The 24,032-nt window shown below is 43.8% G+C and overlaps 1 protein-coding gene across 2 annotated transcripts in view; it reads left to right on the forward strand.

Annotated features, from left to right (window-relative positions):
- Positions 1 to 24,032, forward strand: part of HYDIN (HYDIN axonemal central pair apparatus protein) — a 126,853-nt gene that overhangs the window by 60,524 nt on the left and 42,297 nt on the right. The window contains exons 26-48 of one of the 2 annotated variants that reach the window (XM_078601931.1): positions 50 to 139; positions 921 to 1,130; positions 2,805 to 2,939; positions 4,504 to 4,681; positions 6,036 to 6,169; positions 6,632 to 6,795; positions 6,971 to 7,107; positions 7,471 to 7,598; positions 9,374 to 9,568; positions 10,021 to 10,179; positions 11,231 to 11,470; positions 12,063 to 12,237; positions 12,891 to 13,061; positions 13,784 to 13,957; positions 14,200 to 14,370; positions 15,680 to 15,930; positions 17,760 to 17,897; positions 19,163 to 19,346; positions 19,891 to 20,032; positions 20,241 to 20,412; positions 20,508 to 20,699; positions 22,606 to 23,031; positions 23,719 to 23,925. In XM_078601931.1, coding sequence (XP_078458057.1) covers positions 50 to 139; positions 921 to 1,130; positions 2,805 to 2,939; positions 4,504 to 4,681; positions 6,036 to 6,169; positions 6,632 to 6,795; positions 6,971 to 7,107; positions 7,471 to 7,598; positions 9,374 to 9,568; positions 10,021 to 10,179; positions 11,231 to 11,470; positions 12,063 to 12,237; positions 12,891 to 13,061; positions 13,784 to 13,957; positions 14,200 to 14,370; positions 15,680 to 15,930; positions 17,760 to 17,897; positions 19,163 to 19,346; positions 19,891 to 20,032; positions 20,241 to 20,412; positions 20,508 to 20,699; positions 22,606 to 23,031; positions 23,719 to 23,925 — 4,173 coding nt within the window. The remainder of the gene's footprint in view (positions 1 to 49; positions 140 to 920; positions 1,131 to 2,804; positions 2,940 to 4,503; positions 4,682 to 6,035; positions 6,170 to 6,631; positions 6,796 to 6,970; positions 7,108 to 7,470; positions 7,599 to 9,373; positions 9,569 to 10,020; positions 10,180 to 11,230; positions 11,471 to 12,062; positions 12,238 to 12,890; positions 13,062 to 13,783; positions 13,958 to 14,199; positions 14,371 to 15,679; positions 15,931 to 17,759; positions 17,898 to 19,162; positions 19,347 to 19,890; positions 20,033 to 20,240; positions 20,413 to 20,507; positions 20,700 to 22,605; positions 23,032 to 23,718; positions 23,926 to 24,032) is intronic. The other variant, XM_078601932.1, reaches the window with a different exon arrangement.

Below are 24,032 nucleotides of genomic sequence, written 5' to 3' on the forward strand. Positions count from 1 at the left end.
CACAGACAGTTGTCATGTCAAAATGCCAATCAAGACGTGTTGCCTGCAGGAGGGTGTGAATACATCAGCGGAGTCCGGAGTCTCAAAGCGTCTGACGGTGCCTGACGAGGACGAGGTTCCCTCTACTGGTCTTCAAGAGGTAGGTCCATTCAGAGCTCACACTCCTCTCTCTACCTCTGTCATTCGCCATCTGCCTGTCCTCATGCATTTGCCGTCCTGCCTTTATGCCCCTTTGTAGCTTTCAACGTCTGTCCCTCGTCCAGTAAATTTAACTTCCTATTCCGAGCGTCGCCTACATCTACAATGATCAGTTTTTTGGTAATTTAAATCTGTTTGAAGTTGAAAACTGTCACGTGTGAGATGGCTAGGTGTTTCAGAGGTTAGCACTGAGCTGACAATGAGATCCTGGGTGTAAATCCAGACAGATGCCTGTGATTAAACGGGGTTATCAAATGTAGAGAGTTAATGGTCTCGGCCTGGCCATTGCTAACGACACAAGAAAACATGTTGAATTTGGTTCCGAACAAAATTCGGCTTATTTATAGCTTGGAACATTACAAACATTGCTTAGACTGTCATATATGTATGTATGTTGAACTTCTTTCACACCATGCAGAACCAACTATGCTCATCTCTCAGTGTCAGAGTGAGTGGAAATATACTTCTCTGTACCGTGTTTACCAGAGGTCAATACGAAGGGATCTCGGAGGTATCTCTGTGGTGTCTGCTCCTGTGGGCAGTTTTCTTATATGAAGGGCTGTGGTGCTTTGGGGGAGTAAAACAATCACCTTATTAAACAACGCATGGACAACGCTGTGTTCAAAAGAAAAACTGTGGTGAGATAGACACACGACAATGGTGCACAGTACTCACATTTGCATGCCCACATGTGCGTGCTTATGTTTCTTCCTCACCGCCAGGTGTTTGACATCCTGCCACTCTACGGGCAGCTACAACCGGGTGAGAGCCAGGCTGTCACCGTCAGCTTCTTTGGGCATGCGGGCCTGCATGCCCAGGCTACCGCGCTGTGCCGCGTGGTTGGAGGGCCCACCTATGAGATCAGCCTGCTGGGAGAGGCAGCAGACATGAGCTACCAGCTTAGCACCACTGAGGTGGACTACGGGAAGGTGGTAAGTGTCTCGGTGGCTACTGCAGTGGATGTGGTGATCTCAGGATCGACCACAAGGCTGCATGATGGAGAAAGTGTAAAGTCGTGGGTTTCCTTCACCAATCAATATCTTCTAACACATGAACTTATGATAATGTTTCATTCACAACTGACATTATTGACACTCATAATGAACGTTTTTGGGTTAGATCGCGTTATTTATAAATGTGTCGTAACCCTCCACCACCCGACACGGCCAATCAGTAAAAAAATTTCACGTTGACAAAAGACAAATAGTTCACCACTTTAGCCCACCGGTGTGTTGACACTATTCACTTACTGATCTCTGTGGCTTTTATCAAGGTTTTTATTGAAAGTTCATAATTCACCACAGAAAGTAAGGTCTCACTCTTGAAGGGGCCCACAGAAGCATGGATTTTCTTAAAATTCTTGTTTTTTTTAGCCCAATACCAGACCTTATAAACTCTTTTTGCTAGGCAGCTGCCTTTTAGCCCACTGAGATCAGTGTAAATGGATAGGAGAAGCCTATTCCAACAGATATTTGTGGGACGATCCAATATTTTTGTACCTTTGGTCCCTTTACAACCTGAACTGAGGTCTGGTTTTGGTCATAGAGCCCACGAGGTTTATGTGTTTTTTTTGTTTAATTCCTTGTGTTCAGTGCCCCCCCCCCCCCCAGTTGAAAAAGACAAATCTCGTAACACAGCTAGGAGGTGAAATGGGGTCAAAAGAAATCCCCATTTACCTCCCATACCCTTGGCTTAGCACAGTTTGAGAACGAGCCTTTCCCTGCACTTTGAGATTAACTCTATTCAGCACCGACTGAAAACAGCATGGTTGGACAGATACATATTATTCTGTTTCCTATATATTGCACACTTTCTCAAAATACTTCCTATGAAATAGGTGATAATTTCTTATCCAAGAATGCTCTAAAAAGCTCTTAAAGTTACGTGTAGAAATGCTATAGTTTAATGCATAAGTATTTGTCTTTAGGCCCATCATCTCTTCTGTGGACAGTGGCCGAAAATCCAGCTTCAGTTTTGCACTTGCTTTCTAAATTTGCACAAACAAATGCGGACACTACATATCTTGTGTCTGCACAAGTTCAAATCATATAACTTGAGAAAAGAAAATCTGAATTAAGCTAAATCACATAAATTCCCAGCAGTTGTAATCTTCATGATCCCAGTACACTTTGTCCTCATTGCTTCTCAGTGCCAAGGTATGAATTAGATCGTCAGGCTTTTTGATTTGCAGTAAGTCCAATTGATGGGTTGCTTCTTAAAAAAGATATATTAAGCTCTTGAGTATGACTGAAATGTGAAAATTACTTGTAAAGTTGGAAAAGGGATGACTATATGCCAAGTGAAGCAAGGGGGCAATTACAATGGCTTGGATATACATTTAAATACATTGCATGAAATGTTGATTCCAGTATTAATGTTATGAACATGATTTAGCCCCAAAGTAACCTTGACACATTATTGAAACGATTTAATCTTACAATAGTTCCTGAATTTTGTATGCGTTTCCCCATGATATTTTCTATCTGATCACAAAACCTCATTGAAACGGTGATGTGAAGCGTGGGAGGACATGCTGCTGATTGGGACGCTGCACTAGGCCGCTGTAATCACCAGCCTGATTGCTGCTGCTGCTTCTGTTGTCACAGCTTTTTGACCGCGTCGCTGAGGTGCAAATCACCCTGAGGAACACGGGCAGCGTTGGCTTTTGGTTCACGGGACCTGGGGAGGCACGAGGCATGGAAGGCCTTGCTAGTGGTGTCCCTTACATCTGCCCGCACACCGTGAGCACGCACAGCACTTGCACCGATCACTCACTCTGCACCGTTGCTCTTCACTGAAAATTACCACGTTAATTTGTTGGGCTTTTTTTGTAGTTGATTAGAGGAGCACTGTTTTGGTCATGATTCAGAATTGGGGGTAACATTTTAAAGTGTAAAATCTTTAGGCAGCAGAGAAAAGTGTGCTCGCTGACGTTCTGTCATCTTACACTCCCTCTTCTCTCACTGAATGGGGAAGCTGCCGTGAGTATAATTGAACGTATCATTACGTTATGTGTTATCGAGTTTGCAGACAGTTACAGGCAGGAAACATATCTTGTGTAATAAGTTTGGAAAAATAAGTTCAGTGCAATAATGTATCATGTTTTTGCAGAAATTGTATTGTTAATTTATTTAACTGTTATGGGTATTCAATGAAAAGTTACAAATAATTACTATATCACCTTCTTGGTATGTTGTGAAAAATGAAACAATGCTCACATGCAACCGCATTGATCAAGTCAGACTAGGCCTGGGGTCGTGTGTGCAGGTCAGTGAGTCTGCAGCGGGGCATGAGAGAGCACGATGCAGGAAATTTATGTGAACAAGGCTCGTTGCCTGTAATGGAAAGATCTCCTCTGTCTTTCCTATTTTCAGTAAAAAAAAATTTTTATTGGCTTGTTCTTTTTACATTTCATATACTAATGCAGCTTCATGGTTTGTTCATGAAACATATTTAACTTACACTTCAGTTGTCGTGCATTGGGAGACTTAACAGCTAGAAAATGTTATCTGAAGTACTGTACTAAAACTCTTTGATTCCCAGAGTCACTAAGAATCTCATGCTCACTTCATTTTGTCATTTTCGCTAGGGTACAAAAGTGTAAACTATCTAAAGCGATGGATTTCTCACCTTTTCTCTGCACTTCAATAAGTCCAATTATATTCATTTTATTTCTCCCAATTCCGTCTCAAGTAAAAAATTATTTAATTTGCCTCGCAGAGTCCGCACGTTGTACGTAGCTGTGATTAAATCTAGAAGGCAACCTTAGCACCTCCTGTTCCTTCGGCATGCATAGCATATGCCATGGCTGAGCTGCTGGGAATTGGGGTTCGTGGTTTAAACATGTTGGTCATGGGGGTTTTTGGGCCATGCTTCACCACACTATTCAGTGCGGATTGGTCAAGGGCGGGCATTTTGACTTGAGTAAATGCTATGGGTTCCCCTGTTCAGTATAGTTCTTCAGGTATTCAAGGCGTTTAGTCTTCTTCGTCACATCAATGTAGAAGGAGTTATTTGAAGCTACTCGTTTACAAAATAATAGTATAAAAATCTTAAAATGTTACGTTATTTATTTGATACTAAATTGTGATATTTAAATGGCTAAACGTGTATAAAACGAACAGATGAATTGATAGACATCTGGATTAAGGACAGTGAACCAGGTGGCGTATGCATGAAACATTTTAAACAAAATTCACATTTGCCTTCCAAATAAGTGGAGAGCCACGCCTGGTCTCACGGACATGAATCAACTAACACAATCTGTCGGCACCCACGCAATATTTCATGCCGTTTTCCCATTAGGGATTTGTGGGGGCAGCCACAGAGCAAATTGTGAGGGTACTGCTCCTGCCCGGCGTGCCAGAGCCGTTTCAGCATGCTGTGGCCCTGCGCATCGCTCACTTTGAGCCCGAGGTGCTGAAAGTGTACGGGGAGGGCGTCTTCCCCATTGTCCACCTCGATCTGCCACGCAACATGGACGGTACGTCACTTCCTTTCCATCTTCTTCTAGCGGGCAACATTTTGAGCAGCCTCATTCTGTTAAATGCGGCGACACTACTTACGTATGGTGCGAAAGAAGAATGGATGCCACGGTGGGGGTGGGGGAGGGGAGCACAGCGGTGGCTGATTAAAGTCATGAAGCTGCTCTGGGTGGTTGGGAATGTTTCCAGTGATTGAATAGAAGAGCTTGGCTTCGTGGTGGATGATGAGAGTGTTATTTGCTACTATATTTACCCAAGAATGTCAGTGTGTAACGCGCGTGACGTCACTCCACGTCGACCAGCCCCCTTCATTAATAATCAAGAACAGGTGACGTCCTCCACATGGACCCGCCCCTCATTATTAATCTTCACTCCGCATCGAACAGCCCCCCTCATTAATAATCATGAACAGGTGACGCCCTCCAAATGGACACCGCCCCCCCCGCCATTAATAATAATTAGCGGGTGACGTCACTCCGCATGGGGGGGAGGCGCCTCCTCCCCCCTCCTCGGCGTCAACTTAGAACCCTCACTACAAAGGCAGAACCCTCACGTCACGTGATCTCCGTCACGCTGTTGAGACATAGAAGTAAAAAGGATGTCATGGTGAACAAGGGATTATAACCTTCAAATTAAATAGGTCTGTGTCACCGCGCCCTTACAAATTGCATACGAATGAATGCAATTAATACCATGTCACGGTCTGCTTTTCGCTTGCAAGTTTCAGATTTACTGCAGTACACCCGTCCTTGGACGGGCAAAAGTCTAGTTTGTAAATATTTCGATAAATGGCAATTTTAATGAATGTATATATATTATGTTATCAGCGGCAGTACCCATGATCTATCCACTGCTGGAAAAATATGTACAATGCTATGTAACCCTTTGTTGAGTTTTTCACGAGCAGTATTTTTGACTGGCAGTGTTTTTATAGTTACAGATTGTGATTGCCAGGAAAAAATTTTCTTACAAGGAAATATATTAATACTTACTAAAATTTTAATGTTTAGATATTTTTCATGGCAATTCCAAGATTACCATTAAGTAAAAAAAACCTGAGTATTTAATCAAGAGGTATCTCTTTCAAGATTCTACAAGCAAAATAAATGTGTAAAAGTTAAGGTTATTGCTATTAGTCCTGCTTGTGACATTTATGGGCCGTGTTTTCAAAAAGTCTCGCCGACATTTACCTTCGTGTTGTAAATCATTAACGAGCAATTAAAAAAAAACGTTTAAAAGATTGAAGTGTGGTCTTTCAACTAAAAGAACGTGAGCCACGTTAATTTTGGATCTCCAACGAGTGGCACGAAGCGGCAGTCCTAATTGCTCTGACCGTGACTGCTTGAGCTGCAGGCTACGAGAGTTTCCAGGCTTTCTTGAAGGAGGCCGCTAAAGGGGGAGCAGAGTGCGAAACGAGCCAAGAGGAGCACCCCAGTCGCCCTGGCACATCCCTGAGGGAGCAGCAGCCAGATGAATCTTGCCTATGTGTGAGACCTTGCACCATCACACTCTCCTGCTGACCAGCTCTGCATCTCAATGGGAACTCCGATTCTTCTTGCATGCACACGTTCCGTAATTGACTTCAATTTTGTAATAGCAGTGCAGGCAAGCACCGGGAGACTCATTCTCTGTTATTTTCTTGCCCGATTGACCAGTAGATGATAGTTTTACTGTCAAATCACGTTTAACAGGAACTTGGTCTGCATATTTTGATATTTGTCTGTGATAACTTAATAATGTAAAGAAGCCTGTTGCATCAGGTCATTGAACTCCAATACAGACAATACTCCTGCACTACTCTGTATAAACCAAGAGAAAAGCTGCATGTTGACAGGCTTTTGCAGAAATGGCCCCATGTGTTGAGAGCTCCACTGTTGACGGTCCCATGTGAAGACAGCCGCATGTGTCTAATGTCTCACGCCATGACACGTACCCCCTTCTGCTCTTAGCCCGAGGTGCTGTTGGAGCATGGCATGCAGCTGGAGCTGGAGCGGTTGATAATCAGCGAACACGCGCGTCTGCAAGCCTCCCTTCTCGGCACACAGCACTCGCCCACCTCCTCCACATCAGAGCACACACTGCCTGGCAGACAATCATGGAAAAAGCTTAGCAGGTTAGTTCTGCCGTGACTGCTCAAACTGACCAATCGGCACAAAGGAGACATCGGGTGCTGTCCAGTAGATATTGCTCATTCAAGTGATATTGTGTGGGCATTTTTGGCTTACAAGTCATCGTTATAGTATTTTAATTATCTCTCGGTATTTGGTGTCTTTCCATGGCCATTCTAGGGTCCGTCTGCCAGAGTACATATTGGACTTTAAACACGTGATCTTGGGAAACGTGCGCACGCACATAGTGAAGATCAGCAACCCGGGCTGCTTTCCTGTGTCCTTCCAAGTGGAAAGAAATGCCTTGGCACACACAGGTGAGTAATGAATCTTCAACGGCAGACTCCAAAAAATATAAATTCAGCAATGCGCGCAATTTTATTTTCATTGCGAATAATACAAATATAGAATTATTAACTACGCACAGTATGGAATGTTAATATTCATGGAGGATATATTCATGAAGATATACGGCATTGTGACGTCGCAGTGATAAAAATGTATAAGAGGGCAGACTATCAAGAGTTAACTGAAGTGATTTGGGGGGAATGGGTAAAGTGTTTGTCAACAGCAATGCCACGGTGCTGGCAATGAGTTCACTGCTGCCGCACTCATAGCCGGGTAGAGCTGTGCCTGAAATGAACTCGTAGGTAACATGGAAGTTGGATCCCCCGCGACAGGATTCAGTGCCGAGCTTTACCGCATGAAGAACTTCCCGCCGTCCGAGACGGAGACGTTCGAAGTGCGCTTTGATCCACGCGGCGCAAGTCTGGGTCTAGGCCCAGTGGACGTCCTCCTGAATATCCAGGTGTGCACGCTCGACAGTGACCTAAGGCATTGGTCGTGTAAAGGAGAGATTCGACCCAAAAATAAATGCCTCTCATCGTGTAGATGTGTATCCAGGCTGTGTTCGCAGAAACTTTGTTACAGAGACACAAAACCTTAAAGTAGCATTTTTCGATTTAAAGCTTTCGTGACTGCAGGGATTCATCTTCTTGGTTCTTTCGGTAAAGTCACGTAGAATGGAAATAATAAAATAATAAAAATAAAACATAATAAATTAATTCTCACGACGTTTCGGCCACAACGCAAGCAACCACCTGAGGACGGCTGCTTGCGTTGTGGCCGAAACGTCGTGAGAATTATTTCATTATGTTTTATTTGTATTATTTTATTATTTCCATTCTACGTAACTTTACCGAAAGAACCAAGAAAAAAACTTCAAGTTGCAGTCGAGCACATCATTATAACACTCCAATGATCTAACTCCCATACTGTTTAATACAATGTCAACACAGTGACGTCGCTAGAGTGGTATGATGAAGAACCTGACCGTCATTTTCAAGTTTGTATTTTCTCATCAGAATAGCTTCAAACTCATGTCAGACAATTCAGCACACACAGCCTAGGTGTGTATCTACTAGAGCTGCTTTTTAATCGTGTCTTCATTTAAGCCAGGGTTAGTCTGACCCAACAGCAGAATTTGGGAAGTGATCTGTGGCTATGGCGGTAATTTGAGTGACATACGCGCTCAGATTAATGCAAATGCAGGCCTTAATTTGTTTTACATTTGTTAATTTCACAGCTGTTTCCATATTTTGTGTATATTTGCTGAATTCGTGTAATGTGATATACACTATGCTTCTGCATGTCCTATTTACATGAATATGTATTGATATACATCAAATGCAATACACGAGTATTAATATATGGACTATATATGCATGCAAGTAAAATATGTGCCTTGCACATTGTCACAGCATCCCAATGGGGCCTCCAAAAACAGAAGTTGACAAGGTGTCTCAAGGGCTAATACCATGTCAGAATAATGAGCCGGTACCACTGAGATCTTGTATTCAAATGCAGACAACTGTCCATGATTAAAATGGGTTTCCAAGTGTAGCAACTTTATAGTGATAATTGGTTTTTTACCCTTTTATCTGGCAACAAAACTGACACCTTTTTTTACAAGGAATCATGTTTAATCAATTTCAAGGACAATGCATACATTATCAGAGTTGTGTTTTTGTTTGCATTCCGACCGCAGGTATTGTGGTCAATGCAAACATGACTCCTTGTAAAAAAAGGTGTCAGTTTTGTTGCCAGTTAAAAGGGTAAAAAAACAATTATCATATTTTGCTACTGGCAAAGGAGGTTCCAATGGTGTAAATCAACTTGATAGTCTTAACCAGGTACCATTGACTGCACAAAAAACCCATAATTAAATTTTAGTTTTCACTCAATTCAGCAAAGTCCATTTGTAAAAATAAAAAAATCTGCCATTCAGCAAACATGGCATGTCAGAAGGTACACGCCACCTTGTGTGATCAAATTAATTGAAGAGACCTCAGAAGAATTTGTGTGATGTCATTTTCCAAAGGCCGATTCTCTAACATTTGCTGAGGCACAGTTTTCTGAGATGCCTCCAAACGGAAATGCATTCCTTTCTTGTCATGACGCCAATAGCGTAATATAAATAATAGCGAAATTGAGAGAAACGAAAAGTTCATTGATGCCCCGACCAAATCACTGCACTGAAGACAGGTGTCTTGTGCATTGCATCGTTTGCTCGCGTGTGCACAGGTGGTGGGAGGGCCGATCGTGGGTCTGCGTTTGCGCGCCATCGTGACCATGCCTGATCTGGAGGTGTCGAGCGAGGAGCTCGAGTTTGGCGACGTTCAGTGCGGGCAGTGCCACATCGTCAATGTGCAGCTGCACAACAAGCAGGCTGTCACCTGCGAGTGGACCTTCACGCCGCCCGACACCTCTTCCAAGCAGGTCAGGTCCAGCGTACAGCTCGGCTTGCTGGCATGTTACATTTAATTTGAGGTGTGCGGGATGGTTGGCAGCCTCCCACAGAGTAGACTATTAAAAGGTGGAACCCAAAAAAAACTTAGATTTTAAAAAATATGTAATAAGAAATCTTTTTATATCATATGATTAACCAGGAAAGCTTCGCTGAGTCAACATTGACATGTTCGGGAAAATTCAATTCTTGAATATTTGAATACTACATCCCAACGTGTGGGAGTGATATCAAGTGGATGTTATTCGATTGCCATATACCAAGTCCATTTATTCATTATCGAAGCTTCAATATAATGTGAGACAGCCGAGGTAAAGCAGCCTAGTTATGACTTTAGGAGATAAGAGCCATTGCTTTCTTTAGGTTGCATCTTTAAACGCCCACTATGTTAATTTGTATCTCATGGTGGCGGGATAAAACACAGGCTGACACACCTGTAGCAGCCCTGCTGCGCCGCAAGGTGCGAGCCACCGCTCCTCCTCCCCCAGAGCCACCACGCGTCTTTGAGCTGCTTCCTGCAAGTGGCACACTGACCCCAGGTCAAAGGATGAACGTGCAGGTCAAGTTCACGCCGACCCAGGAGGTATACTTTGCTCGCTCACATCACGCACCATCACCCTTGCTTCTGCTATTAATCACAGGCTTTGCTTGGCGTCTCTCCATATAAACCCTGAGCCCATTCTAAATCAACCAGAACACCGTGATTATATACGTGTGCATGTGTCTTTCGGCAAATGTGTGTTCCGATTCTGTTTGGTTTTGTATTGTATGAAAACCAAAAATAAAATCTAAAATAAAGTAACCAGCTGGACACTGCAGTGATGATGGTGCTTGACTCGCAATTGGATGATTGTGATTTCAAATCCCGGTCGAGGATCAACTCCAGCATTCATTCCTCTGTGGTTGATAAAATTAATACCGCTTTGGAGGAAGTTATCAGTGTCTTATGGATAGCCTTCATACAATTGTGGAATTTACAGCACCTGCTAAGGGATAACAGGAGGTGAATATGGCTCCACATTCTTCTTAGCAGAAACCGCAGGTGCAACTTTACGTGTCATTCGTCGGTTGAACTTGATAGCTTAGTAAGACATTTTCCTAATCTGGTAACATCTGATTTGTACTATGTATGTACTATTACTGCAAAGTTTCACGTCGGCTATGCTGTATACCGCTGTCCGATGTAATTTTGCATTGTCTTGCGAGTTCCGCATCATTTCCAACATTTGCGACAATCTTTTTCATCTTCTTGGTTCTTTCGGTAAAGTCACGTAGAATGGAAATAATAAAATAATAAAAATAAAACATAATTCTCACGACGTTTCGGCCACAACGCAAGCAGCCGTTCTCAGGTGAAGAACAGGTCTGTCGAGAAGACAGAGTCTGAATGACACACCCCAGGCTTGGAGCGTCTATTTAAGCTGGGATGGAGGGGGAAGAGCGCCTTGACAAAATAATTTGCATATCAAGAGGAATTTAGCATATTTATGGGAAATGCAGATATGCGATTAGTACTACATTCTATGTGACTTTACCGAAAGAACCAAGAAGATGAATCCCTGCAGTCACGAAAGCTTTAAATCGAAATCTTTATCTGTTTCTGAACAATATTCCGTTTTCGATTTGCACCGCAGAAACGCTACTGCAAGCGGCTGGCACTCCGCATCGCGCAAAGCAGCCGGCGTGTGCTCCTCGTTGCCTTGGGCCGTGGGCTGGAGCCGCGGCTGGAGCTGTCGGCCACCGTGCTGGAGTTCACGCCCATGCTGCCACAGAGCACCGGGGACACGCACCACGTCACCGTGCGCAACCCCTGTCCCTTCCCCATCGAGTTCTACTCGCTCGAGTTTGACACGCAGTACCTGGAGGAGGAGAAGGTGGGACTATTTCCTTGTGTGCAACAGTGTCGTCGTCGTGTATTCTGTCTGGAGAATATTGGCATCTGTGCCTTGTCATATGTCACCGCAAAAATTGAGTGCGCACATTTCTGTCATGTGTCAACACCACTGCTGATTTGGCAAAGAATAGTGTTAACACCCCCCTCCGCTGCAAACGGTGGTCGCATTATGTCACTTTTTACAACAGTTTGACAATGCTGAGATGTTTAATTTAGTAGAGAGTACTTGATTGTTTAATCTCGGAACGCGAAAGTGGTTAACGTAATAGTGCCGTGGGCTTGTGGGAGCCTCGGGAAGTTATTTTTTTTTTTGGTTCCGTTCCGTACACATACATCATCAGTGACGTACACGTACGTCATCAGAACGGAATCGGAAGAAAAACTGATGATGTACACGTACGCCATTCCGATGACGTACAAAAAGGGTTAACCCGGTTTAATCACAGTTGGCTAACACCCAGCTATGAACTCACAATCTTAGTGGTTGCCGGGCCCAGTGCTTTGACCCCTGAGGCCCCCTGGCCACGTCTAATTTTGTGATTTTGTTGTTGTATTTTGACACTTATGCTCAGATCCTGCGTCACGTGAAGGGGTACCATGATGGAGTGTTGTTGCTGCCCCCACGGTTGCCGGGTGAGAAGCTGCCCCCCGAGATCCTCCAGGACTACGAGGAGAAGCTCCGGAAAAAGGGGGAAGCAGCAGCGGATACACAGCTGCCCAACGGAGAAACCACGTGGCCGAGCACAGGTGCAGACACCATGCATCTCGAATCCTCAAGACAATGATTACATGAATTATATTGTCCTTATGATTCGCTTGTAGTTATAATTTCACATCGGAGTGTTTTTAATGTTTTACCCACAATTGTCATGTTGCATCAATACTTATAGAGCATTGCCGAGGTTGCTAGATTTAAAGAAAGGCTCAAGTAGAAGCTAAAGAGTCAGCGCTGCAATAGCTTGCTCATGCCACTCCACTCGATGGAGCTACAGAGCACCTCTAGAATGTATTTGTCTGACTCTTGCACGCTGGCCAGACATCTTGGAAGAGGTGGGGGATTTAATAAAGCTGTTTCAAACTTGCCGTGCTCCGGAAATGGATCTGCCGACCTCCGGATTGTAAGTTCAATGTGCTCACCACACGGAACTTACAATTTAAACGTCTTAACTTACAGTTAAGACGTTTAAATTAAACCAATAAAATAGGATGAAGTTGAGTGTAATTTTATTTTATTTAATATCATTCTGCCATCCAAAATTGTTCAAATAATTTATGATTTAAGGAGATTTTAAGCAAGATGAAAACATATCTTAGGTTTTAAGCGGAAAGACTGATTTCGGTTTCGGCAAACACGAGCACGCGACCAAATGAGTGTTCAATGTCGCCTGCACGCGTGGCAGCACTGCGAGAGGAGGATGAAAGTGAGGCCATTGTGAAGCCGGACGATCAGGATGGCGCGACGGGCCCACCGGCCACGGAGGCGAGCGTCGTCCCACGGCTGGAGGGGATCGGCTCGCCAAAGGGCGACAAGAACGGAGAGGTCCCACCAGGGCTTCGAGAGGACAGTGATGGTAATTAGGGGGGGTGCAACCTTTTCAGAGGGCACTTTGATATTAATTCTACCATTGATACGCATAATAATACGTATCAATAATATTCAGTCCCTTGCCATTCATTACTGTAAAGTCTATGCATGTCACATCTGCTTATATATAGTGTGTTTGATAAGCTATTTTAACCTCTACCCCCCCCCCCATTCTTTCCTTTTTAATCTGATTTAAATAATCAATAGTTAATTTAAAAGGCACATATTTAATTAGAAATTCATCTATCCATCCTCAGACTTGAACTACCATTGACCTTAAATGAAAATCTCAAATGAACCTTTTATAGGTAAGACACTTTATTAGGCAGTATGTTTTCTGCGTCTGTCTTTGTTTTCGACTTGAGGATGCTTGACGCAGTGTCAGGTGAAATGTCATATTTAATTGCTAAATATTTTGATGAGAATTATTATTCAGCTTACTGGTGAGCTGAAGAAATAATAATTGCCGCATTAAATGCTTGTATGTGTGACTATTTCATTTGTTTTGCTCTGTCAGCTGGTAGAGGGTTACATGTACCGCAATATTTTGGCCAGATTATTACGTAAACTTACCCAAAAAATAAATTATGAATCAGTATATGTTCAGTTGTTGTTTGGACTCATCAGTTGGCCACAGCCAGCCGAATCAAAGCTGCCCATCACTACATACTAACAACATTCCTCAACGTGTGTGTCTGTATGGCACAGGGAAGCAGCGGGAGGCATCGAAAGGAAGGGCGAACGGTGGAGTGGGAGACCTGGAGCTGACACCCGTGGCCGCTGCTCTAGCACGACACCTGGGCATCGACCTGTCCCCGGAAGGTCGCGCCGCCCAGAACCGGCGTGGCATCGCCATTGTGGTGCACGGGGCGCCCAGCTCTGGTAGGGGCTCGCACTGTACTTGGCACCATTTTTTAAACACAGTGCTGGAAGGACAAAAGTGGGGAGGTGGATTGACAAAGGACACTAAATTATAATTTTTAGACATCATTCCTGAGTGTTCAATGCCAGCATCAGCAGTACTTTATCCCAGTGATTCACCAAGATAAGACGGATCCTTTCCAACTGCAGTGCTTTGTACATTCGTGTGTGTGTGTGCGTGCGCGCATGTGCGTGCGTGGCAGGCAAGACAAGTGCAGCGGTGTGGCTGGCGCGGCGGTATGGCGCGGCACGCCTCACGCTGGATGGTGTGGTGCTGGATTGCCTATCAAGCGGCACCACGGTGGCCGGGCTGCGTGCGCGACAGCTCTGCGCCGACGCTGCACACCGGAAGGCCGTGCGTGAGGCCGAAGAAGGTCCGTCCTCCCGAAGGAAAACGGAATGTCCTTCCTGCCTTACTCGCAGGCGTTAAGACGATGTGTCAATTAATTATTCAAAGTAAACTTTTACACCCAAGATGCATGCATCATATTGAAGAAATATAGATTTATATTCTAGATTTGAAGCTTTCGTGACTGCAAGGATTCACACTTTTAGGTTTTTTCGGTAAAGTCACGTAGGTAAAAAATTCAATTAAAAGTTAATAATTTCCATTATTACTTTTATTAACTTTTAATTTAATTTTTTACCTACGTGACTTTTTCCGAAAAAACCTAAGAGTATAGATTTATATATTTTTTAAGAGTCGAATATTTACAATTTGTACAAATTTTATTGATATTAAATACTAATGTTACATTTTACTGAACGGAGAAAATAAAACTGCACCGACACGAGAGAGAAATGAGAAACAATACAATTGAGATGGTAAAATCGAGACAAAAAAGAATACATAATTGAACCACTTTGTGACCTTGGATTGTGGCAATTCATGGGTTTGCTGGGCCAGAGTTACTTAACTCGACACATTACACTCACCTGCAAAATGTATATAATAATAACGTCCAAGACTCTTTCAGGATTTTTTTTCAGTTCCCTTTTAAAGAGCGTTTTTCACATACTGCCCTGCCATCTTCTGGCTACCTCAGTCCATCAAGTTTGGGAGTTTCTCAAACTCTACCTGGAATACTCTGGATTACAGCAATGTCCTATGTTTAATAATTAGCTATAAATTCTAGATTTGAAGGTCACTCATGTACATTTTCAGCATATCATAGGGTTTGCAAATGGTTTAAATTATGGATTTTATGTATAGATATAGATTTGAAATGATGGAAGTGTTTTAGAGCGATGATAGATGAGTGGGTGTATGAATGAGTTAACTGGTCTCTTTCTCATCAGTTAAATAACTGCCCTAACCCCGGCATCTCTCCCACTTTAGTAAAAAAAAAATTTCCTGTGGTTGTCACAGCTGATGATGATTGCTTGTATTGCAATCGAAACGTCGTGATTTAAAAAAAAAAAAAAATTCACCTACGTGACTTTACCGAAAGAACCAAAGAATATGGATCCTTGCAGTGACGAAAACTTCAAATCTAGAATGGTCTGTTTTTTTTGGCAAATGAAAAAATGGATGGACGGATGAATGGATTTGTGTTCAGCCCAAATGAATAATTGGTCGTGTGTTTAGACAGATGGCTAAATGAGCTGACACATGAGTGGAAGTCAGCTGGATGAATGAGATAGTACAGAACCTCCTCCTATTGGCTGCTGCTGGCCTTACAGATCCGAGTGCACCATCAAGAGCGACCCCGGCACTATCAACTGTGGGCGGCAGCATGGGGGGGTTGAGCATGGAGGCGGTGGCCAAGCACTCTGCATATGGCATGGAGTCTGGCGTCGGCGGGGCAGACATCCGCACAGCACCATCGTCCATCTCCATACGGCATAAGGGCAGCACGATCGTGGGAAAGTCACGCGCCGAGGCTCACAGCGTCGCCATGCGACCGCTGCCCTCCGAGCCTACTGGATCACAGGTGCTGTTGGTGTTACCCACTCTGTCTGCAGGTCCCACTGAGAGAGCCACTGTGGACATTAACAGTGTGGACCAGTGATTCTCATCCCACTCTGCTCCCCTCCACACACTCTCCACTCCAGAAACTAAGGATTTCTAATGAAGCCCCCAACCAACCTTTGAAAGTGAAAGGTTGCTCATTCTCCTCTGCTGTCCACATAATCTGAAGCTCCCTTCTCCTGTTCCTATTTTGCTCCCGATATGACTAACTGCCTCTATATAAAATATACAATACCACTGTTTCTATATAGCAACGTGAGATGAACTCAAATTTAGATGTTATATAAATCCATATTGTATTGTATTCATTTGAACAAAACTTTGACAATTTAAAACAATTACTGATTTTATACAGCTACATGGTATCAAGAATTTTGCCACTTGTGCCATCCAGACATTTTTGCATGAAGGACTTGATTCAGGTGAGACAATTTTACCTTTTTCTGATTTCTAGTAAACAAATTCCAATGTCTCCATCATCGTCAATGAGATAAACCACGGAGGTGATATTTTTTTACCTGTTCTATCACATATTTGTGAATCAGACTCGAAATGCATTCATGTTGCATACTCATGTTGTAGTTTTTTTGGCCTAAACAAATCAGGATGCGTAGTAAAATGCGGCACAATTTTATCCACTGTAAAAAGCGTGCTTGGAACCTGCATCTTGCCTATATTTGTTCACGGTGCTGTTCTATTCCATGCTACCGCCTACAAAAGGAATTGGGAGAAGGGCGCTGAGCAGGGAATAGAGGTTATAATGACCGGTGGCAGGCATGGCCAGAGCTTTGGATATGAAGGTTGGGGACCGATAATAATGCCAAACAGCCCCCGCAAGAAATCCTTCCTGGGAATTAATTCACCCCCGAATGTGGCCCTCATAAGTCCCATACACTCGCGTGGCACTGTAGGTCGCCTTTGTTTTGTTTGCTTTAGGGTTATATGGAATTGAGAAAGACTGGCCATGGTTCAGGTCTGGATGCGAGGTGCTCATCTAGCTGTGGCATCATTAGAGGAGAGTAAGGGATCCCGCCACTGAGGAGGACATTGAATACGCACGTCAATATGGGAATTGTCTCTTAAGGAGAGGCATTTTCTTTTGCTGCAGGCTTTTTAAGAAATTCTAGCAGTCACTTGGGGTATCAGTACAGTTTTGGGAAATGTATGTTTAAAATAACTAATTGTTAGAAAAATTATGACTGGTGTCTGTGACACCTTTTAACAATGTACAATGTAAAATTAAATAATGTTGGATTAAGTCAATATGCGTAGGTTAATGACATCTTTATCATGAATGTAGCGGGGAGTGATAGCACAGTTGTTAGTGCAGTTGTTGGCACTGCCCTTTAAGCCTGGCAAGCAGAGGTTGATTCCCAGCCATGGCTAACATCAGTGGGGAGTGATATCTTAACTGGTCCTGAGCCCCCTCGCCAATGTCAAACAACCCCCATAACCAACACAGTCTGTGGAGACAAAGGGATGTACATTATAAATGATCATGAATGTCAACTAAAATTGTAATTTTAGGTCTGCTGTAAAATTTAGTTTCAAATTATGCTGCATACGCTGTACTGTAATGCATGTGAACAAATGTACCGTATCAACAAATTAGCAGCCCGTCTGCATAAATGTGTTAGCCTATGTCTTTAACGAACTAATTGTTTCCCCGACGGAAGGTGAGCTTGCCAAGGCTGGAAAGCACCCACCCGCGCCCAGCTGCAGGAACAGGGATGGAGGAGATATCCCTCTAGCAGCCATGGTGTGTACCACCCCGTGTCCCCATGCGCGCAGGCTCCGAGCGTGTCCATGGTGGGCGCGCCGCTGCAGCGTCGACTGAGCGTAAGCGCCAGCGTCGCGGGTGAGGACGGCCTCCTGAGCTGCGTGCTGCCCGAGGAGCTGCTCATCGACATCCTCGCCGAGAGGCTGCAGGTCGCTCCCACCGTACTCACCGGTTCATCGCAGACTCGTCGGCTGTAGCAAGCGGCGACAATTACAGGCTCGCGTCACACTAAGACGGTCTGAGCTTTCCAAACTAATATTGATTCATAGTCACAAATTTGCTGACCCTTCTTAGCTATTGGCTATTTTTTACTCACTATGTTTTTTAGCAGGTAAGGCCCACTGAGCTATATAGCTCTTTTTCAGAAGCGGCCTGGCCACAAATGATAGCTCAACGAAGTGGCTTATCATGTGGAAATGTATAGCAGCCAAATACTCTAAACGCATGTTGCTAATTTTGGGGAGAAAATGCAAAATCCAAATATAAAGGCGTCAGGGACGGAATCGAAACCACGACCTGTATACCAGGCAAGGGAGTTATCATTTTGCCACCATGGCACCCCTTTTCTTAGGATTGCAACAAAACATCGATTATTCATTGAAATAATGTCTTATGCCCACGATATGTGCATTGAAACGTGCATGAAAACATTAATTATTTTCGATTCATGCATATTTCAGGATTTTTTTTTAAGTTGCATTAAAAATACCGAAGTGAGATAGTAAATATGAGTGGCAAAATAATCAATACTTCAATCACATTGTGAACACGAATTGTGACAATTAATCTAATCGCTGAGGAGCGGAGGATCAATCAATCAATCAACCTTCTCACAGCCCAGTTATAACACTCATAAATCCGGCTGATCTGTTTAATCATGCACGCTTTTGAAATAGTTTGGATCACTGTGGCTGCACCTGTTAATCATGCATTCTGTTGCAACGGTCGTTGACAATAAAAGTGATGCATTGTGGCTTCTGCGTACAGTATTCCCTCGCTATTCACGACCTTGCTCTCCGCTATTTTGGCTACGCGTGAATCGCTTCTGGAACTCTACACGACTGGATCGAGAGAGAGAAAGAAAGTGATGCGATAAAGTTACGAGAGAGAATGTGATGTGAGAAAGTGATGAGATAAAGTGATGTTTAGCATCATTATAATTCAAGGTAAGTTCGTTCGTATTTACTTTATGTTGATGATAATCACATTTAATTTTTTTTTTTATTATGATAATTTTCATGTATTTAATACCTTACTTATGTATTCATTTAAGGTAATTCGTTGAAAATATTTTTCACCAGCCAATATCATTATCCGCTAAATTTTCTATTCACGAGTATCTCCGGAACGTATCCCTCAAGCTGAACGAGCGAATACCGTACGTGGAAAACCGGTTCCCGTTTGTCCTGCGCAGCTGAGTGACTGCCACCGAGGTGTGGTGCTGGACGGGCTGGAGACGCTGTACGCAGCCACCATCGCGAGCGCGGCACACGTGGTGCTGAAGGCCCTCAACAATCGCCGCTTCATCTTCTTGGTGGACCTCAAACAGGATCTGGCCTCGCTGGAGGCAAACGAGCAGGCCGCACTCAAGAAACGAGGTCAGGGGCACCGGTGCAACAAGAACAGCTGTGTTCCCTTGTTGGCCTTATACACAGCATCTTGGGAAATACAGTTTGTATAGTTTTTTTTATTATGATTATTTTATTTTAAACATTCAGTGAGCTTTGGCGGGACACGTCGCTCGAAGGGATAATGGCGGATGGTCGAGGCTGACATTGGGGTGGCAGCCAGAGAGGAAACGTGCCCGAAGGGGCGCCCACCGCAGAGATGGAGCGGTTAAAACAGGTCCTTTGTAGGGGCTTGACGGATTGCCGCATTGCAAAACTGTGAGAGTTGGCTATGGATTAAGGAGGCCTTCATCCAGCAGTGGATCGATTTATTGCTGACGGTGATGATAAAATGTCTCATTTTACAGCTTTCAGTTTAAGCTTGTAACTGTGTATTTCATCCTGACACGACGAATGTATCTTTGGTTGATAAATAATACTGCACTCAACACGCATTTGGATGTGCCTGATTGGAGCACCTCCTGTCAAAATGAAGTCATGTAGACAGCTTTGCGCAATGTTTGACCCTATATAGAGGCAGAGCTGGTGCAGAGGCTGGAGGAGAAGAAGAGGTGGCTGGAAGAGATGGACGAGGATGAGTACAATGCTCTATCAGATGAGAAGCGGATGGAGGTGGACAGTTTGCATCTGGCCGCCCTCAAGGAGCGCAAGGCTTGGTCAGCACCATCCCTCAAAATACCCCCTGCTTAGTTGTCGTTTATTAATTAACATTCATATTTTTAGAGATTTAGACACGCGTCCCACTTTTATCACCAGCGGAACTCTGTAAGTGCAGCAGGGGACAGTCATTGTACGTGTGTGAGCTGCCGATTATGCAGTCTGCTGAAATGCGTTTTGCCTCTTCGCATCCTTCCTTGTGGCTAGTGAGGAGGCTGACAGGCTAGCGAAGCAGGAGCTAGAACGTCTGCGGGAAGAGGAGCTCGAGAGGCAGAGGGAGGAGGAGGAGAAGAACAGAAAGCCACGCAAGGGAAAGAAAGACGCCATCAATCGGGATGATCAGACGGCACAGAAGAAGAGCCAAGCTACTTTCAAACCTGTACGGATCTCACAAAACACCGTACGGGCGTCAACATGTATACATGACATTGTGAGCAAAGGATTGAAAGAAGTGGTTTTTCTTTTGTTGTCCAGCAGGTGTCATCTGCTGTGGATCGGTCCGAGTCCCAGGCCTTGGAGGATGGGACACGCAAAAAGAACAAGGGGAAGGAACACAAGGGAGCTGCGCTATGCCTGCAGAGCGACGCCGCTCAGCAGCCAGCACCAACCACCATCAGCGAGCCAGACCCGTCAGACGAGAAGAAGGAACTTGAGCGTCGCTTCAAGGTGAGAGCAGAGATCGAGGCGGCTGAGTGGCTGAAGGGACTAAGGACATGTCAGAGCACTTGGCCAACACCACTGAGTTACTGGGCACAAATCCAGGCAACCTCCCATAATTACATTGGGTTTCCAAATGTAGTGAGTTGATGGTGTCAACCCAGTCTTTATTGACTGCACACGCAAAAACAACCATATTAAACTATGAGACCTCCTTTACCAGTGGCAAAATATAGTGATAGGTTTTTACCCTTTCAACTGGTACAAAAACTGACACCTTTATACAAGGCATCATGTTTGCAATAACCACAACACAAGCAGTCAAAATGCAAACAAAAAGAAACAACTCTGATAATAATAATGATATGCACTGTCCTTGAAGTTGATTGGTCCACACCCGAGACAGCTTTTTTTAGAGCCTAGTCTCCATTGGTGTTGGACCAGATGACGCCAAAAGGAGGTCTCATAGTGTAAATTCTTACCCCGAGCTCTCAATACTCTGATAGTACGCTGTTTTTAAGAAAAGCTGTCTCGAGTGTGGACCAATCAACTTCAAGGACAGTGCATATCATTATCATTATCAGAGTTGTTTCTTTTTGTTTGCATTTTGACTGCTTGTGTTGTGGTTATTGCAAACATGATGCCTTGTATAAAGGTGTCAGTTTTTGTACCAGTTGAAAGGGTAAAAACCTATCACTAAACCATATTAAAGTTTCATTTTCACCAGATTGCATTTATTACAGCTCTAATACTTAAGACATAAATTTGTTTGGATTGACAATTGACGAACAATCCTTGCAGGGCATGTAAAAATGTGTATGTATCCTTAGCATGAGTAAAGAGGTCTTAAAATGACTTAAGATATAGTTCAGTGGCGTTATCTTCTTATAGGTGCGTTATCTGACACAAGCTGATGCACTGCCAGATGAGAGTTGTGAAAGTTCTGAACCTCATTGTTGGATTATGCAATAATTATCTTAAAAAATCAAACCTAATTTAAGGGCGATTAGCGCTGCCCTGGTTTATATATGATTTATCTCATTTAAGTTTGAGTCCAGTCCATTCTTTTGTACATCCATAGTTATTTAATTAATTCACACTAATGATTGATTCATTGTAGTGTGGGAGCATTCAGCCGAACATCCTGATTTATTATGCAATGCTTTTAATTATTTCCCGTCAATCCTGTCCATTATAATGCTTTTTGAAGGCTGGAATAAACCCATCAAGTGGTTGTTGCATTAATGACAAAGTTGAAATGAATCACCATACATTCTCAGTGATATAATTTAATCATATGAATAACATTCTTTCAACTGTAGTTGAAATGCTAACTGCTGGAATTATTCAATGTTGGTCAGCATCCAGTAAAATATTCTTGACAACATAGTAATAAGATTGGAGCTTTATAGTAAATATGCAAATTGAGGTTTGAAAAGCGTAATGTCGTGCAAGTTTTGCATGATGCACGTACATGTCGATAGCACTATATTACCAAAAAACAACAGTCTCATGAAGCATGTTGGTCTCTCCGGTATCTTGAGAACAGTCGAGTTACACGATGTTTGTCAAGTCCTTCAATTGTTTAAAAAATTAGATTCCCATTTCATTCGTCAGTTCAGATAATTTCTAACTCTCACCTAGATTGCTAGTCCCTTTATCTTGGTGTTGTTGTAGAGTGGAAAGTGATTTAATCAACAAACATTCCCATTGCACCCCCCTTTTTCCTTTTGATCCGCATTTCTTGTTATTGAAATCGTTTCACCCGGAGAGGATCTGACACGCCGAATTGGGAACTTAATGCGATCTCCTAATAATTAGAGAGAACGCAACTCACTTCATTGGGAAACATTGTATATGGTCTGCTACATTGATTCTAATGTAGATAATAAAATTAAAACGTGGATGTGTGCAGGCATACGAGCAGTCACAGAAAGACGTGCAAAAGCTGCTGGAGTTCTGGGACCGCACGCAGGGCACACTCGTGCTCCCGCCCACACCCGAGACAGAGGACGTCCTCGAAGCCGAGGACGAAAAACCTCCACCGTCGGGCAAGAAGAGCAAGAGGGAGAGAGAGAGGGAGCGACTGGAGCGTGAACGCGAGCGAGTCGAGCAGCGGGAGAAGGCCGAGAGGGAGCGGCTCGAGAAGTTGAGGAGCGATGAGAAAGGCGAGCCGACTCCGGCGCCCGGCTCTGCCGATTCAGAAAGGGTGGCGCAGGAACGGCCAGGCTTACGGAAGGCGGCGCTGGGCATCCCACATGTGGCGCTGGAGGTCACGGATCCCCGTGAACCCGTTGCAGATAAGCTGCTGGCAAGAGAGCTGCTGCCCTCAGTGGACGAAGTAAAGAGGCACCCTTTGACCTTTCCCCTGCTTTTAATAAAAATACCGCCGGTACCATATTGGCAGATTGTGCCCGCCGGCGGCTCCCCTAACACCCCTTAAAAATGTGCTATGCCGATGAGCATCTATAACACAGAGATAATAATGCGTGTAACATTTTTTATATATATAACAAATACACTCATTTAAATTCCATCATTACATTGCTGAATGGAAGCCTGTTAATACTGTCAGTCATTGGGGTTGTTTGACCATGGGTTAAGTTATCACTTGCAACTGCTTTTTGTCATGGACAGAAATTCAACACAGGTCAATGCATTCATTTGGTAGATTTGATCATATTTCCACGAATATGAAAGTCATTATTTGTTTTTAAAAGTAATTACAATTACTTTACAATGGAACCCTAAACACCATGTTTAGTTCTGTTTACGTAAGTGTCAATTACAACATCCACCATATGCACACCACGGTGATGCTTAATGTATTAAGTATACAGCACAAAAATATGTAACTGCACTACAAATGAATGAGTACTGAGAGGTGAAAAAGAAAGTGTCATCTTAAGAATCCTACAAGTGTGGATTTCAGCCCATTTCCCAGTGAATGTCTTCATATCATTTTTCATTTGCACTTTTATGACTCTTGCTGATATGATGATGATGATGATGACTTTTCTCTTGGCAGGTTCTGGACGGACTGGGCCTGGGTCCCAGTGGGCCCCCTATCCCACCACCGGTCACCCTGTCGGTAGTGCCGTTCCCTGGCAAGCGCAAGGGCCTACCTCCCAAACCCATCGAGCGCTTCCAGTTTGTGGAGGCGGTGGAGGAAACGAGCATGGATGAAAAAGATCCAAATGAAGAGATTCAGCCGGAGCCCGAGCCCTGTATTAAGGTACAAATCCCTCCATGGTCTTGCCCAACCATATCTTGCTTCTCTAATATCCTACAATGTTCAACCCCGTCCTCAATATCTACCGTCACTCTCTGTGCCTCCGTAGC

The sequence above is a fragment of the Lampetra planeri genome, chromosome 17, assembly GCF_965212315.1.
Source record: "Lampetra planeri chromosome 17, kcLamPlan1.2.h2, whole genome shotgun sequence".
Taxonomy (NCBI): domain Eukaryota; kingdom Metazoa; phylum Chordata; class Hyperoartia; order Petromyzontiformes; family Petromyzontidae; genus Lampetra; species Lampetra planeri.